Source organism: Cavia porcellus, unplaced genomic scaffold (genome assembly GCF_034190915.1).
Source record: "Cavia porcellus strain 051 isolate PalLab524CR breed Dunkin Hartley unplaced genomic scaffold, mCavPor4.1 scaffold_25, whole genome shotgun sequence".
In the NCBI taxonomy this organism is placed as follows: Eukaryota; Metazoa; Chordata; class Mammalia; order Rodentia; family Caviidae; genus Cavia; species Cavia porcellus.
The window spans coordinates 39,481,808-39,500,299 of record NW_026947508.1 but is presented as its reverse complement, the minus strand read 5'-3'; the positions used below and the strand labels follow the sequence as shown (position 1 = coordinate 39,500,299).

General features: G+C 36.4%; 1 protein-coding gene and 1 non-coding gene across 8 annotated transcripts in view; one reads left to right on the top strand and one right to left on the bottom strand.

The window, feature by feature from the left end:
- Window positions 1-18,492, bottom strand: part of Mast2 (microtubule associated serine/threonine kinase 2) — a 332,530-nt gene that overhangs the window by 275,498 nt on the left and 38,540 nt on the right. The window contains exon 2 of one of the 7 annotated variants that reach the window (XM_063236390.1): window positions 18,188-18,322. The exons of 5 other annotated variants lie outside the window; for them this stretch is intronic. In XM_063236390.1, coding sequence (XP_063092460.1) covers window positions 18,188-18,238 — 51 coding nt within the window. In that variant the 5' untranslated portion in view covers window positions 18,239-18,322. Of the gene's footprint in view, window positions 1-16,421; window positions 18,323-18,492 lie in introns of those variants that run through there. One more of the 7 variants, XM_063236391.1, reaches the window with a different exon arrangement.
- LOC111754741 (U6 spliceosomal RNA) lies at window positions 10,861-10,964 on the top strand. The gene has a single exon (XR_002789409.1). It is a non-coding gene; the product is annotated as a U6 spliceosomal RNA (small nuclear RNA).

Here is an 18,492-nt window from a genome sequence, read left to right as displayed (position 1 = left end):
TGACAAACCCTTAGCCAACCTTATTCAAACAAGGAAAGAAAAGGCTCAAATCCATACAATTAGGAATGAAAAGGGTGAAATCACAACAGACCCTGAAGAAACCCAGAAAATCATCTATACCTGCTTTGAAAACTTGTATTCTAAGGAGCTGGAAAATACTGAATAAAATGGACAGATTCCTAGATCCGTATGAATTACCAAACTGAATCAAACAGATATAAAAATCCTAAATAACCCAATCTCAATAAACGAAACTGAAGATGTAGTTAGAAACCCATCAACAGGGGTCAGGGATTTAGCTCAGTGGCATAAGTGCCTTCCTGGAAAGTGTGAGGCTGTAAATTAGATCCCCGGTACAAAAAAAAAAAAAAAAAAAAAGCTATCAACAAAGAAAAGCTCAGGCCCTCACGCATTCACTGCTGAATTCCACAAAAAATGTAGTGAAGACCAAACACCACTACTTTTCAAACTCCTTAATGAAATTGAAAGTGAAGCAAGCATTACTCTGATTCCAAAACCAGAGAAGGACCCAACCAAGAAAGAGAATTACAGGCCAGATTCTCTAGCAAACATCAATGCAAAAATCCTCAATAAGATACTGGCAAACAGACTGCAGCAAATCATCAAAAAGATTATACACTATGATCAAGTGGGATTCATCCCAGGGATGCAGGGATTACTCAACGTATGTAAATCCATAAATGTAATATACCATATTAACAGGGCTAAGGACAAAAATCGTAACATCATTGCAACAGATGCAGAAAAAGCTTTTAACAAAGTCGACCACCAATTCATGATTAAAAAAACCCTACGGAAAATTGGAATAGATGGTCTTTAACTCTCTCAATCTGAGAAAGGCCATCTATGACAAACCAGCAGCCAACATCATCCTAAATGGACAAAAACTGAAAGCTTTCACTCTAAAATCAGGAATAAGATAAGGATGTCTACAGTTTCCACTCTTACTCAACATAGTCCTAGAAACTTAGCTAGAGTAATTAGACAAGAGAAAGAAATAAAAGGAATAAAGATAGGAAAGGAAAAAGTTAAGCTATAGTTATTTGCAGATGACATGATACTCTATTTAGAAGACCCTAGGGGCTGGGGATTTAGCTCAGTGGCATAAGCGCCTGCCTTGCAAGCAGGCAGTCGTGAGTTCGATCCCTGGTGCCGATAAAAAACGAAAAAAGACTAAAAAAAAAAAAAAATAGAAGACCCTAAAAACTCCACCAAAACTCTTCTAGATTTAATAAGCAAATTCAGTAACATAGCTGGACACAAAGTCAACAATCAAAAATCTATAGTCTTCCTGTACACAAATAACAAACTCACTGAGAGAAAAATTAAGGAAAAATATCTTTTACAATAGCATCCAAAAAAATGAAATACTTAGGAACCAATCTAACAAAGGATGTAAAAGACCTCTATGCTGGAAACTACAGTACTCTGAAAAAGGACATGGAAGAGGATATTAGAAAATAGAAAGATATCCCATGCTCTTGGGTAGGAAGAAGCAATACAGTGAAAATGGTCATATTTTCAAAACTGTTATACAGATTCAATACAATCCCAATCAAAATTCCAATAGTACATCTCACAGAATTAGAGAAAATCCTAAAATTCATCTGGACTCAGAAGAGACCTAAAATAGATAAGGCAATCCTGAGAAACAAAGACAAGATAAGAGGCATCACAATCACTGACTTGAAATTATACTATAGAGGGTGGGGATTTAGCTCAGCGGCATAAGCACCTGCCTTGCAAGCAGGTGGTCATGAGTTCGATCCCAGGTACCGATAAAAAAAAAAAAGAAAGAAATTATACTCCTGTGGTAGAAACAGTGTGGTACATGAAGAAGAAAAAAAAAAACAGATCCGAAGGTCAATCAAACAGATCAGAAGATGCAAAAACAACTGCAGACACACAAAGTCACCTTGTCTTTGACAAAGGTGCCAAACACATTCACTGGAAGAAAGATAGTCTCTTTAATAAATGATGCTGGAAAAATTGGCTCTTCACATTCTGAGGATTAAAATTGGACCTGTTTCTTTCACCATGTACTAAGTTAAAATCAGAATGGATCAAAGATCTTAATATTGAAACAAAAACATTAAATCTGCTGGAAGATAAAGTAGATAAAACTCTTGAAGACACTGGTGTAGGCAAAGTCTTTATGAACAAAATCTCAATTGCACAGCAACTATCACAAATAATTAAAGGATCTCAACCTACTGAAAAGCTTTTGCACAGCAAGAAAAGCCACCAGAGAGAAAAGTCAACATCTCCTGAGCACTGGCCATGCTGGGACTTGGGGACCAACCAAGAAATCAACCAGCCAGCCTTTCTGGTAAGCCACACAAGCTGCCAGGGTTCCAGAGAGAGAACTGTCAGATAGCACCTCCCAAGAGCCTACCTGCTGTGAGCAGTCTGGGAATGAAACATCGTCCAGGGGCCCCCTCAAAGCAAGCTGATGGTTCAGGGGACAGGATGAGTTGATAGCAAATAAGGTACATAAAAATAAAACAACTAAATGCTTGTTTGGTTGATTATGCTGACCTGGGGCCAGAGGTCTGAGCATCTCTTGAGAGGATGACAATATGCAATATAGCAAATATGAGGGATTTTCATGTATCTTGTCTTTAAAGTTAAATACTATTTTCACTGCTTTGCTTTTTTCTGATTGTTCTGATTTATTCAATGTTCTGTTTTGACTGGTTTTACTGTGTTTTGCTTTTGGTTTAATTTTGCTACACCTGATGGAATGGACAACTATTGTAACGATAACAAGATATACTATGGTAACTACTGTTTTCCTGCTATCCTGCTTTGAAGTTCTATACCAATTTTGCTGCATTATTTTGACTGGCTTTGTTCCGTCTTGTTTAGTTGGATTTTACTGCCTTTATATTAAAAAAAAAAAAAAAAAGAAAGAAAGAAAGAAAAAAGACAGAGAAACCACCAACAGAGTAAAGAGACAATCCACAATGTGGGAGAAAATGCTTTTCAGCTCTTCCTCAAACAAAGGTTTACTATTGAGAACATATAAACAACTCAAAAAAAAAAAAATCAGTGCTCCAGATTTAAAGACTAAATCCAAAAATGGGCAGCTGAGATGAATATACACTTTGCAGATGAAGAAATACAAAGAGCAAATAAATATGTGAAAAAAATGTTCAACACCACTAGTCCTTATAGAAAATTAAGGGTTGGGGGTTTAGCTTAGTGGCACAAGCGCGTACTTGGCAACCACAAGGATGTCAGTTCAATCCTGAGTACCAAAAAAAAAAAAGAACATAATGCAAATTAAAACAATACTGAGATTCCACCCACCCCAGGCTGGTCTCAAGAAATCAACCAATAACAAATGTTGGAGGCGCTATGAGGAAAAAGGAATTCTTCTCCACTGTTAGTGGGAATGCAGACTGGTGCAACCATTGTGGAAATCAGTGTGGAGATTCCTCAAAAAAAACAGGACTGAAGGTTCCAACCAATACAGCTATTCCCCTTCTGCATATCTTCCCAAAAGAATTTAAAAACATCAAGCCACAATGATATATATGCACCCATGTTTATAGCAGCACAAATTATAATAGCCAGATTTTGCAAACAACCTAAATGCCCATCAACTGAGGGATGGATACAAAAGATTTTTATACAATGGAGTACTACTCAGCCATAAAGAATAATAAACTGGACACATGGGTAAATGGATGCACGTTGAGAACATACGAATTAGTAAAATAAGATACCCATGTGTAAACACCGTATTGTTTCATTGGTGTGACAAGATGAAAGAAAAAACATATGTACATATGCATGTATATGTATATAAAAAAGTTAAGATAGTTATACTATTGGTTTCTCTGAGTTCGCTCAAAAGAAAGATTTGTAATGGTAGTATTTGGACAACTGAATGCAGATGTCTCATGCTATGGGTGAATGATTTGGGGATGACAATGCACAATCTATGTACCATTGTTACCCCCTAATTGATGTACTTTAAAACTTTGTTGTACTTTCCTTCTTCTTTTTCTTTCTTTTTATCTATGAATAAAATGAATTTGAAAAAAACAAAAATGCTAGGGCATTATTTGTTGTGCGTAACTTCTTGAATTATTTTGGACTTAACATTCATTTCTTAATATGTTTTACATTTTTATTTTGTGCTCTCAACCTTTCTGTGAATTTTTATAATTCTGCTTTGTGTTTTGTATCATAAATGTCTCTTAACAAAAAGTTTTAATAATACAATATTTAATATTCTAAAGGAGGAAGTTGAACAAAATTTTGTTGTACATTATGATTCTGCAAGCCTAATGGATTTACAAAAAGAGACCCTAAAAAAGGAGATAATGCAAAAGTTATCTATTATACTATGGCCAGACGTTTCATTCTTTATGTTTCCTTCCCTTACTTGTAGCTAATATATTCTACCAGCATACGCTCCTCTTGCCGTAAGGTATAAACTATGTGGTCCATTTTGCTGATTTCTACCTAGCAAATATCACACAATTTTAACAGTTAAAAATAATAAAACATGAAGTTTGTTGTTTTTAAAATATAAGAACATTATGATTTTAAAACAATCATACACTAACTACAAATTTAAGAACTTTTTTTGTATACAATGACAGTTACATTGAAAACATACAAAAGTATTTTCCTGAACAGAATGCAAATGTTATTTTATATCAAATTAAGCTTCTAATTCCAGAATATAAAACACCAAAGGTCTTCTATATTAGATAAAAATCAAGAATGTCCATTTTCACGTTAAAAAAATTTTAAAAATAAAATCCCACAAGAAAAATTCATGACGAGATTCAACAATCATAATGTAAATTCTGGCCTGATTAGCTGATATTTTAAACTGTGAATAGACAGCTCAACTTGATGAATCACTCAGTAGATTTGAATTTCATACGACAAAAAATACTAAACAGTACCAAAAGTAAATATATCAGTGATACATTCATATCATCCAATTTGAAAAACATAACCCATAGCAAATGAAAAAAAGAAAAGAAACCATACACTAATAAAGACAAAAAGGCAATGACCTTTATGAATCAAGAGAACACCATGGAAATATACTTCTTAAATCAATAGCATATCCTGTATATGACGGCAAAAATAAAAAATTATAAAGAAATCAAGGTGATTTTTATTAGTTGTACAGTCTAAAGTATATCAGGGAAATTTTGGACTATATCTTTAATTTTTTTTTTTTTTTTGAGACCGGGTTTCACTATGTGGTTCAGGCTAGCCTTCAACTCACTTGTAGCCCAGGCTGCCCTCAAACTCACAGCACTCCTGCCTCAGCCTTGAGTTCTTGTATTACAGGCATACGAAAACCAGAGTTATCACTGAGATACACATTTCTTAAGATAAGGTCCAAGGTTCCCATTTATGGGAAATACATTCTTTTTTCAGATAAAGAAATTGACAAAAAATAAATCAAATGACAAATATTTTTCATTGATGTATTCCTCTGAAATACACCAATAATGAAAAAAATCAATAATGCATATTTTAGGAAATAACTCTTCAACTCAGACTTGAAACAGTTATAATTGACGATGCACATATCTTACTGATTGGTATCAGATTTTCTAAAATTAAACAACTGTTTAAACCATAATGTTCTTAAATCGTACTTCAAACTTTTTATATCTATAGCTGGTTTTATTTTCAGAAGGAAAATGTTCAGGGCAATGACAATCTAGACTGAATTCTTCAATACACAAATCATATTTTACTATGTTACAAAATAATTGATCAATTTTGTTTTTGTCAAAATCATAATACTAAGATGTCTAAAAAGTAACAAGAGCCCAGCATGGTGGTATATGCCTGTAATCCCACAACATGAGATCACCACAAGTTCAAGGGCAGCCTGAAATATAGTGAAAGTCTGTCTAAAAAAAAAAATTAACTAGGACTTATCTATGGCCAACAATGTATCTACCAGATGTCATCTTATGGCTTTCTATGGAAAGTCTTTGGTTGTTCTTCATCTTCTTCCACTTCCTCTTCTTCCTCTTTTTCTTCTTCTTTTTTTTTTTTTCTTTTTGATACCAGGGATCAAACTCAAGATCTCATGCTTGTCACACAGATGCTTATACTGCTGAGCTAAATCTCCATTTCCTCCTTTTCTTTTAACATCATTTTCATCAATCTCTTGTTCCTCTACCATTTTTTTCAAGGGTGACAAAATTTGGGCAGTTATTTTTTTAAAAAAGGATATAGCTGCAATTTATGTCTTTTTAAAGGACAAAATCAATCTGCCCCAAGCTTATAGTAACATAATTCACAGTAACTAAATTATGGAAACTGCCTGAATGTCCATCATGAACAGCTGAATGGATAAAGAAAATAAGATATTTATACACAATGGAATACTACTCTACCATAAAGAAAGATAAATGAATCATTTGTAGGAAAATGGACTCACCTTGAATCCATATATCAACTGATATAAATCAAGCTGGGTATAGTGGCACATACCTGTAATCCCAGTTGGGAGGCTGAGGCAGGAGGATTTCCGCACATTTGAGGCTGACTTAGGCTACCTAATGAGTACAAAGCTAGCCTAAACTACATAGCAAGACCTTGTTTTAGAAAAAAAAGGAAGACTTCCGGGAGAACATGGCGGATAGTTAACAACAACTACCGGAGGCTCTCTGAAAGGCTCGGCTCAGAAATCAGGAATGATGCGGACTAAGGAGACATGAGCCGGTAGAGATATGCTCTGCTGACTCAGGAACGAACTGGGCTGAGAGAAACCAACTTGGAATGCAGTCCTGGCCCTAAAATAGGAACAGAAAAGTCTCGTTGTGGAGGCTGGACCCCGTGCCATTGGAAACCGCGGTTTGGATTTCCCGCCGCTCGGCGGCTGACTGCCTCCACAGCTGCTCGGCAAGGAGAGACACGCAGAAGCTCTGGAAACCGGAGTCTGCGAACGGAGTCGAAAACAGGACGGACAAGGAGGCGTACACTGACTGGTGGCGAGTTGAGTGAGAGAAACTGACACTCCACCACAGTTTGACTCCAGCGGAGGACTTTCTGGGCTCGGGCAGTCCTGTAAGAGCAGGGCGTGGTGGCGACTCCAGGCACACATTCCCGTCTCGGACGGGATTGGTGAAAAGTGCCTGGCCTGCGTGACGCTGCGGGCGGATTTGGTAGGCTGGCCTAACCCAGATCCCAGAGCCTGACGGTGGCCCGGAGGGGTGACTCCCACGTAGGCTGCCTAGTCCGTAACTCCCTGGTGCGCAGTGGTGGGCTGGAACACCTAGCCAGCGCAATTTGATCAGGCTGTGGCTGACAGGCAGGGAAGCTGGGCCTCCTATGTAAGCTTGCATTTTATAAGGAACGGAGAAAATGGGGAAGGGAAGCAACAAGAAAGGCTCCTCGGCCCCCAATTCTGAGAAACAGGCAATAGCGGACACCGCACCAATAGACATTAAGCGCCATATAGAGAGCCTCGTAGACCAATTCAGGAATAAAGTTATCAACAACCTGAAGCTAGAAGTATGCAGAATAGTTAGAGAAATGCTAAGCACCACCCAGGAAAAAACAGATGGTGGAATGGAAGAACAGAAAAAGAGGGGAGAATTGTTTGATGGAGAAAACAGAGAAAGCATAGAATACGTGAAGCAGGTTCAAAGGGACTATCAAGAAATTAAGAAGTCTATCCAAGACTGGCATAACAGCTTGAAAGAAACTAAGGACAGACTATCTGAACTGGAAGGCAGACTTGTAATATGGGAGAATGAAATGAAAAACTTCTTAAAAATAACAAAGAAACAAACAGCAATAATACAAAGACAAGAAGATGATAAAAGGAGCCATAACTTAAGGACTAAGAACATAAAAGAAGAAGTAGAGACACAAACAAGTGAACTACAAAAGCTACTCACAGAAATAACCCAGGAGAATTTTCCTAATTTAGCAAAAGGTAAAGATATTCAGATGTATGAGGCATACAGGACCCCAGCTACCTACAACCCTAACAGAGAAACACCCAGGCATATAATAATAAAAATTCCAGAAATTCAATTCAAGAACAGAATATTAAAAGCTGTAAGAGACAAGAAACAGACCACTTACAAGGGAACACCCATCAGAATTACAGCAGATTTCTCTGCACAAACCATCAAATCACGAAGAGCATGGGGGGAAATAATTCAAGCTTTGAAAGATAATAATCTCCAGCCAAGATTGAGATATCCTGCACAACTGTCCCTGGAAATTGATGGAAAAACAAGGTGCTTTCAGGATAAAGAGGAACTGGGGGAATCTGCAACCACCAATTCAACCCTACAGAAAGTATTGCAGGATATTCTAAAAAAAGAAAAATACAAAGAACCCAGAAATGGTGGCAGGAAGGCCACAACGAATGGAGCAGAGAACAAAATGAAGAAGACAAACTGACAGCTACTGACAGAAAAAGAGCTCAACAGAAATGAGACAGAGAAGATTGGATGATAGGAACAGCTATTTTAGAGAAAATGACATCTTAATAGGTAATACTGATTTAGTATCATCTTGTTTTGAAGTCTCATCTAGCTTTTGTTCTTCTGTGTCCAATGGTCTAAACAGGTTGTATCTTACTGGATTTTATTATGTACGATAGTATAAGCAAAAACCTTTTAAAGACAAGGAGATTATACAGAAATCATTGTTCATTTTCTGTTAGTCGATTCTAAATACTCTGTAATGCTGCCATTCTCTTAAATGGTTTTACATTGTTTTGATATACTTAATGCTACAGTATATGAAGTTGTACTCAAGGACTTCAAGGAAAGAGTCAATATGGTAACTACTTTTAGGTCGGAATTATCTGGTGGTGAAACACTATTCTGCTTAAATGGTTATGTTTTGATCTGCGCTGTTTTGCTGTTATGCCCTCTTTTTTCTCAATCTCCACTCCATTATTTACTTTTTTATTTTTATCCGTTTAATTAAAGGGAAAAAATAGCAGGATATAATATAGTAACCCACTTTGACTTTCTATTATCTCGATTTGAAGCCCTGTATTACTCTCATCATCTTGTTTTTGACTGATGTTCCCCTATTCTGTTTTGATGGATAGTATCAGGTTCGAAAGTTTAGGCATCAGCTGTGAAGATAATGAGATTCATTATAACGCCCATTCTCATTGACTTTTATCTACTTTTGAAGACCTACAATGTCTCCAATGTTTTGGTTTTGTCGGTTTTGTTCTTTACTATTTTGTTCAATTGTATTATAACTAATGATATAGGCAATTCTATTAGAGATAGCGGGAGGCATTATGGTAACCATTGATGATCACCTTGTATTATGTTTTTATATTATCTATTATGTCCACCCTTTTGACTTGACCGAATCTGTCCTGTTATGTCTCATTTGGTTTTACTCTCTTCCAAAATAGCAATAAGAACCGTGGGAGCAATGAAACCCAAAATGTGTAACAGTCATTATACAAAAGAGAGGAAAAGAAAGTGCTCTAAACTATATAACTGCATGTATATTTAAGTGTATAAGATAGAAAATGCTATCACAGAGTTTTATTGGATCATTGAACGGAACTGTTTGCAGTATCATTGTTGGAATGTCCACTCTACAAGCTTTAATTTTGTGACTTGAACAATTATTTTTAATATGGCAATATGTAATCCATTAACTAGTGATTTCCTACTGTTCATTTTTTTGTTCTGTAAATCTGTATAACTTGTACCCTTTCACTTTTTTTTTCTTTTCTCCTTAAATTAAAAAAAAAAAAGGAAAAAAAAAGAAAACATTTTCACTCTGTTGGTTTTTTGGTGTTTTTTTTTGTTGGTTTTTTGTTTTTTTTTTTTTTTTTTTTTTTTTTTGGTACCGGGGATCAAACTCATGACTTCGTGTTTGCCAAGCAGGCACTTAAACCCCTGAGCTAAACCTCTGGCCACTTTTTTTGAATATACAAAATTTTTTTAACAAGATGAGATCCCAGTTGTTCAATCTCTGAAGTACTTCCTATGCAGTTTGGTTTTTGTTCATGAATTCTCTAATTCTGCCCCTTGTCTTCAAGATTTCTAACTACTTTCTCAATCAGTAGCTTTAGTGTTTCTGTTTTAATATTTAGATCTTTGATCCATTTTGACTTTAGTTTACTGCATGGTGATACACATGGGTCTAGTTTTAGTCTCTGGCATGCAGAAAGCCACTTTTTCAGCACCATTTATTAAGGAGACTATCATTCATCCACTGAATATGTTTGGCCCCTTTGTCAAAGATAAGGTGGCTCAGTGTGTTTGTAGTTGTATCTGCATCATATAATCTGTCCCACTGATCTTCAGGTCTCTTTTTTGCCAGTACAAATCATCAACACCATGAAAAGAAGACCCACAGAGTGGGAAAAATTTTTAGCCAACTATCCCTCAGTCAAAGTACTTCTATCTAGAACATATAAAGAATTGAAAAGAATCAGAACCCCCTACCAAATTCAAAGACCTAATCCAAAAATGAGCATTTGAGATGAATACACACTTTTCAGATGAAGAAATACAAACACCAAGTAAGTACATGAAAAAATGTTCAACATCATTGATCATTCAAGAGATGCAAATTAAAACAACCCTGAGATTCCAACTCACCCCATAAAGAATAGCCATCACCAAGAAATCAACAAATAACAAACGATAGAGGAGTTTGAGGAAAAAGGAACACTTCTCTATTGTTGGTGAGAAATTTATCTATACAAACCACTGTGGAAATCAATGTGGGGATTCCCCAGAAACTAGGATTACAGGTCCCATTCAACCCAGCTATTCCCATTCCGGTTTTTTCCCAGAATAATTAAAAACACCATACCACAGCAATATATGTGCACCCATGCTCATTTCAGCAGCACATATACTAAAACTGGAACAAAACACAGATTGCCATGGCTCCTGTGCAAAGATGACAAATAAATTCATGAATCATTCCATATTTTATATATTAATGTTTACAGCAGCACAATTTGTAAAGCTAAATCTTGGAAACAACCCAAAGGCCCATAAACCAAGGAAGGGATAAAAGATGAGGTATTTTTATAGAGTACTACTGATTTATAAACAAGGATAAACTCAAGACTTTTACAGGAAAATGAATGCAACTAAACACCATACTCATAAGTGAAATAAATCAGACTCACATTATGAACTTCATACTATCTCCCCTAGTATAAGAAACTGAAAGAGTACATAAGATCTAAAATGTACAATAAATATTGTGAAAAGGAAAGAAATTGCTCAAGGAAAGAACACCTGGGATAGAAGAGGAAAGGAAGGAATAAGGCAAAAAATACATATATGTATATATCTATACATCTATATCTATGTCTATATCACAAGATAGCTAAGATAATTATACTACTAATTTCCATTAGTTCATTGAAAAGAATAGTCTGTGCTTATATTGTTTGATCAATGCTATATACCTATATCTTGTAATCTGAGCAACTACCTTGAAGGTAACAATATACAATATATTAACTATTATTAATTTCCTACTATCTTGTTTTGAAGTTCTGTATCGTAATTTTTATTGTTTTGGTTTTAAAACTCAGACACAGAAGCTTAAAAAATCTATGGTTTCTCTTAAATGAGAAAGCCAAAGTATAAATACATGAAAAAGTGAAATAAAACAGATAATAAAATGCCAGGGATTTAGCTCAGTGGCATAAGTACCTGCCTGGCAAGTACAAGGTTGTGAGTTCGATCCCCAGTACCAAAAAAAAAAAAAAAAAAAAAAAAAAGAAGAAGCAGGAAGACAGATCTCCAGCAAATCGGAAGAAGACTAAGAGATTTCTGGAAAATACTGTAATGGAATGTTTAAGGCTTGTATTTAGAAGTTACCCCAAAACCTCATGTGGTCATAGATGGGGCTTTTTAGAGCTGGCTAGATATAGATGTGTGATGTTGCAATGAAGTATATGATGCTGGGATCAAGGGTGTGTGGTTAACAAATCTGTCCACTGATTCATTTAGCATAATTGTGGATACAGATAATGTAAAGGCCCAACCTGGGTAAGTGCTACCCACCCTAAGAGCATAGAATATAACAGACAGAAAAAGGACTGCTTGTCATCACTTGCTGGGACTGCTGCTTCTTCACTACTTAACTGCCTTGCTGCCTTCTGCCCACCATGAACTGCTTCTCATCTGTAATGCCCCTCTGCCATGGACCAGCTAACTATGAACTGAAATCCCCACAAACTATAAGCTGAAATAGACCTTTCCTTCTTTACTTTGGGTTTAAGTATTTTCTCAGCAATAAGAAAAGTAACAAGGATAAAATGCAAAGAATTAATATGTGTCATGTGTATGTACCAACTGCCCACAATGAATGTATTCATTATGTAGTTTAAACATGAACTTTTAAAAATTAAGCAAATGAATAATTCCTGGATACTGTAATTACATCATCTTTGTTGAGCCTTTGAGAACATCATTCTTGTTATTAAAGAGGATTAATATACAGATAGGATATATAGGAGATTGAGCTTTAAACAAAAAAGGTAGTCCTTTGTATATCTCTCTGTAAATTCCCAAGAAAACTTATATATTTTCATTTTTCTCTATCCACTGCAAAGTCCAAGGCATAATGACCAACAGAACTAAAACCAATATTCTTAGCATATATATTATGGTTGTTTTGAAATACTTTTTCCTACTAAAACAAACCAATTTATCTTGGAGAAATAGCTGAAATAGTTGCATGAGGGGAAGTCACCCTACAACAATTTAACATACAAGAAAAATCAGGATCAGGTCATAAAAGACTGAAGAATTAAATTAAAAATTTTTGAATACAAAAATCTGAGTTTCAATTAGTATAACAAATGTAAAATTAGTTCAAAACATGTTCTATATTTAAACACATATGCACCCACACTGATAAAAAAAATTAATCACCTGAAGATGACAGATAACCCATTCATTATCTTACAAAAGGCAAATAGGAAGAACTGGGCCTTTCTTATATGAACTATGCTATTGAGAACCAAAGAGATTGGGAAATGTTTCCTTAACACATTGTTACAGTCAGTAACTGAAAACTGCTATTTCAAAAACTCAAACTAGTGAATGTAGAAACAACACATCAACAACTGCTAAAATCACACAGGAAAAACCAGATATTCTGTACATCATGTTGAAAGAACACACAACCAACTATAATCTTGCCAAAGAAACTGAGCCAGAATCTCAGTTGCTATCTATAATTTATAACCAATACAAAGGACACCAAAAAATTTTTGGAATGCTCCATACATATGTAATTCAGACTATAGGAAACACTATACATCAAACACCTATGGGTTTCTCAAGATATAAATGTTAAGGAAAAGAAAGTGATACAAGGAAAACCTACAGACTACAAGAAATTTAAATATATCCACTTTTTTTTTAATGATCTAGAGATACAAAGTTCAATGACAAAAACTTTAAAAATACAAGCAAGTGATTACTTTTTATGTCAAGTAGAGATAATTTCTGAAGGGAAGGAGAGGCTATGATAGGATGAGGCACAGAGTAAGGAGTTTCTCAGTAGAAGTTATAAAAGAATTCAAACATCTTTTAATAATCCACTAGTCTATACATCTGTTTTCTGTTCTTTTCTACACTTTATACATTATTTTATTTTTCAAAAAATTTAAAAAAACAACTTCTGGAAGTGTGAGTTTGATCCCTGATACCAAAAAAAACAGTAACAAAAAAAAAAAAACACAACTTCTGGGAAGATAGCAGAGTAGCATCAGAGAAAGAGACACTGACAGTTGCTGTTCAGATACTGGAATACACCAGTGTAAGTAAGAGAAGGACAGAGGTAGATCCTCTGGACCAAGAAAAGATCTGAAGTGAGAATTGAAGCCCTTAAGAAGAGCAAACAGAACTTCGAAGAAGAAGAAGGCGACAGTCAGCTCAGCCTTCACTAAGTCAGAACTCACTGCATGCGAAGAATAGTTTGAACCTGCAGCAACACCAGAGGCCTCCAAAGAGAGACACAGCAGGGGTGAGCGTTGGGGAATTGGTCTCCCAGAAGAAAAGGGAAAATGGCCAGGAGCCTTCTTGCAGAGGGACTAACAGAGCTCAGAACAACTGCTGGGTCCATCTAGAAGCTCCCAGCTGAGTTCAAGTCCACAGGAGATACACTGAAAACTGCAGGATGAATGGATCTAGTCTTAGCCTAATGGTCAAAAACCAGCCTGAACTTCAGGAGAAAAAAGGTGCAGGTTCACTGAGATTACCACTGCCCTACCATAAAGCTACTGCTAGCTTGCTAGGCTAAAGTAACACAGATCTGGACTCCATCTTCACATGCCATCTAGCAGGGACAGCAAAAACAAACCTGTGGACGTGGATGTTTTTCTCTATTCTTGATTTTTTTTCTCCTTCATTGTTTGATTTTATTTTTTTATTTTTTTTTAAAGAGAAAAAAACAAGAAACAAAGGGTAGAAATAATACAGAATTACAGAAAAATAAACAGTAAGAAATCACTAGCTGATAAGTTACATATTGTCATCTTAGAAATAGTTTTTCAGGTTACAAAATTAAATCATACAAAGTGACATTCAAAGAGTGACACTGCCAACAGTTCTGCTCAATGATCAAAAAAAACCTTAGTAATATGGTTATCAGTCCTACACACTTGTTTTTTATCTTAAAGAGGGTAAGATTAAACATATCAAAACAGAACAAAACAGTTCATAAAGAAACAATTTAAAGAAATACAGATTTCAAAGCAAGTCCACTGGAGATCTTCACTGTCTATCTTACTGTCTCTAGTTTTCTTCCAAATACTTGTCCCCATCTTCACACACATTGAATATATACTGCATGTTATAGAACTAATCTAATCATAACAGGATGATGAAGGCTTTTTAGGTCTTCAAGACCTGACACTGGGGAAGTCAATAATGACTACCATAATGTCTCTCATTCTCTTCGTAGTGGCTATCATTAACTTTATGTAAGCTGACATTGAACTTAAGAGACTAGACTAATATCACTCTGAACAGTAAAAAATAGTATTGCTAGATTTTATATAATAATGTTACAGAATTAGCATTGGGTTTCTTAGTGTCTCTTCTTCAGAGTATCTGTTCATTACAATCATGCATTATATAATCTGTACCCGTAAATAATTTAAAAAATTATTCCCATGTGTGAATTTCTACATGTGTATCTATCCTCTCTGTATTATATGGAAAAACAGATCATAACAAGACAACAAAACAAATTCCTAGAAAAACACACAATGAAGAAGATACATAAGACTACAATATTAGGTGATCTACCGTAGTTACTATGCTTTCTGTTATTTTCAACAGACTTGTTCACATCATCAGGTTTAACATAATTAAGCATAGTATTACATCGCTATTTTTATAAAAACACAACTTTGAAGACTTTATAGGACTTGAAAGCGGTTAATAATCAAAACCGGTATGGATATCTTTTACATCTTATCATCTTCAGAGTAGTTGCCTCTACTCTTAGACTTGATACTATTAAGCATTCCAAGTTCGAATAAAATCAGGCAAGGCAAAATCGCGGTTTAACAAGCCGGGCTTCAAATAAGATCAGTCAAAGTAAGACAATGTAAGTAATATAGGGTTTCAGTTTAAGTTAATAGGAAATTAAGGATAGTTACCATGCTATTTTATGTATAACCTGCTATTTTTGGGTTAGATGTCTGTGCCCTCAAATCTAATATAAGTGGACAGACCGGAACAAAATAAAATCAAACTAAACAGAGTGACAAGACTACTCTGACTTGGGGCTGGGGATTTAGCTCAGCGGCATAAGCGCCTGCTTTGCAAGCAGGCAGTCTTGAGTTCAATCCCTGGTATGCTTAAAAATGAAAAAGACAAAAAGACAAAAAAAAAAAAAAAAGACTACTGTGACTCTTAAATCCTAATACACTATTCACAATGACCTCTGCCTTGCTTATTTAGGCTATTTTTCACCTTTCCCCTTCTCAGGATGCTTTTTATGTTTTGGGTCTCACTAGCCCCTTTAGTTTTTAGATTAGGCGGCCAGCCTGTTGTCTATCTGAGTGTTGTTGAACCTTTTTACCCCTGAGCTTGATCTTGAGCTGTACTCCTTTACTTTCTAAAGTCATAGAGTTTTCCTTCCTTCCAGCTGTGTAGTTCTACACTGCCCAAAAATGTCATAGCTTTCCAATCTATCTGTGGGTGCTGGATGAGTTGGCCCTATTTCTCTCTGGTTTCCGTCACATATAGCTTTGCTTTCGCATCTTTGACTTTCAGTTTATTAACCCAGCTCTTTTGGGTTGAGTGCATTTCCTATTCAGAGCATCTCGATGGAGCCTGCCTCCTAATCTACTCTGCCTGTTTTTTTATTTTAGTGTATAAAGGCTATCTATATTAAAGATTATAGCTTACCATCTCTGCCTCATGTCTGCTACTCGACATTTACTGCTATAATTTGTCCATCTTACTCCTTCATTCCACTGTCTGCCTCATTCATTGAGGCCTCTATGCCACTGTTGCTGGAATCTTGGTATTTTTTCCTCTCTTTCTGGAATGTCCTTCAGTATTTTTTGTAGAGTTGGGGTGGTGGCTATGAACTCCCACAGTTCCTCCTTGTCTTGGAAACATCTTATTTCTCCATTAATTTTGAGAGAGACTTTTTCTGGGTACATGGGTCTTGGTTACAGATTATTTTCTTTCAGGGTTTAGACTATTTCCCACCAGGCTCTTCTCAATTTGACAGTTTGTGTTGATAAGTCTGTTGCTATTTTGATAATTTTTCCATTGTAGATAATCTGCTTCTTTTCCCTGACTGCTTTTAATATTCTGTTCTTTTGATGGATTTCTGGAATCTTGATTATTATATGTCTGGGTATAGATCTGTTTTGGATGTAGGTGGCTGGAATTCTGCATGGCTCATTTATCTAAATATCATTTCTTTTTCCTATGCTTGGGAAGTTTTCCTTTATTATATCTGTGAATAGTCTTTGTAGTTCATTTTTGATTACTCCTGCGTCTTCGCTTACATGCTTTATTCTTACGTTATGTGTCCTTTTGTCATCTTCTAGCATTTGAATTGTTTCTTTCTGGTTCATTCTTATTTTTAAGAGATCTTTTCTTTTGCAATCATATATCATAAATCTCTCTTCAAGTTTCAAAAGACTAACTTTAGTTTCTGTCAAGGCATTTTGCCGATTTTCAAAGGAGCTTTTAGTTTGCTGGTAATCTCTTTGGATCTGTTTCATATATTCTAGGTTATGTTTAAATTCTTCATCAAAGGTTTCTCTTTCCTTTCTGATTTCCTCCATTCTTCCATCTGTGTTCTCTTGGGAGAGGCTTATCATTTCTTTAATTAATCTTTTTATATCTTGCCTCACTTGGATCAGAAGTACAGTTTTAAATTTGTCTATGAGGTCATGAAGGTATTTCTTTCTGTCCGCTGATGCTGTGTCTACTATTGGATGGTTACTGCACTGGTTCTCTTCTGTATTTACTTCTCCTGGGCTTATTTTCCCAGGTTTGGCAGCTGGAGATTTTTTTTTTTTTTTTATTTCTCACTCTTGTCATGTTTCTGGTTTCTTTCAGGCTGGTGTGTCCTGGGGGTCTCTGGACCTCTCCATATTGCTTAGGGTCTTCCTGAAGCGTGCTGACTGGGGTTTTGCTGCCCTCCCCAATTTGCTGTTATCTGAGGTACACACAGGGATGCAGGGATGTGCAGGCTAGCCTCGAGCCTCTGAGCCAGTCAATCCACAAGTTAGGCTGTACCTTGTGGACGCCACAGAGTCGTGACAATTTTGTACCTGCTTATTGGGTCCCAACCAGACGCATAGCTCAGCCCTAGTAGACCCCGCCAGTTCTCTCTGCACCAGGGGTGGCTGACTGATGTCACCACAGCACGGGGCTCTGCCCAACTCCAAGATGTCCTCCAGCCAGCAACCAGCAGTCGCGGGACCCAATCCCTAAGCACTCACTGGGAATCAATGGTTCTTCCTCATGGGTCCACTGCACACTGTGCCACTTATCTTCACTGCACTTCCAGCACAGTGTAGATCGGTCAGAAAACTGTGCAGTGCCTGGCTTCGGAGTACAGGTGTATGGTCCTCTTGCAGGCTCCTCCGGCATGGCCAGGTGGCTCTGGCTGCTTCATAGGGCCCCGGGTCCCAATTTCCAGCACTCACCGAAAGCCAATATAGCTCTTCCCCTTGGATCCACTGCTCACTGTGCTGCATCCCTCCTGTTAAGGGTCCAGGATTCACCGACTCCCGTTACTGGCAGCTGCGGTCTCAGCGCGACTTTGGATCTTCCATGCGCGCCTAGTACAGCATAGAGTGGGTCTCAGTGAGTGTGTTGGGTTTCAGTTCTCCACCTGCGCTTTTCCTTCCTCTTCCTAGTTTTATTTATCCCTTCGGTTACTGCCTTGGTTAATAAGAATCATTATTCAATCGTCTGGCCTTATTCTATGGCATCATATTTTAGTATCTGA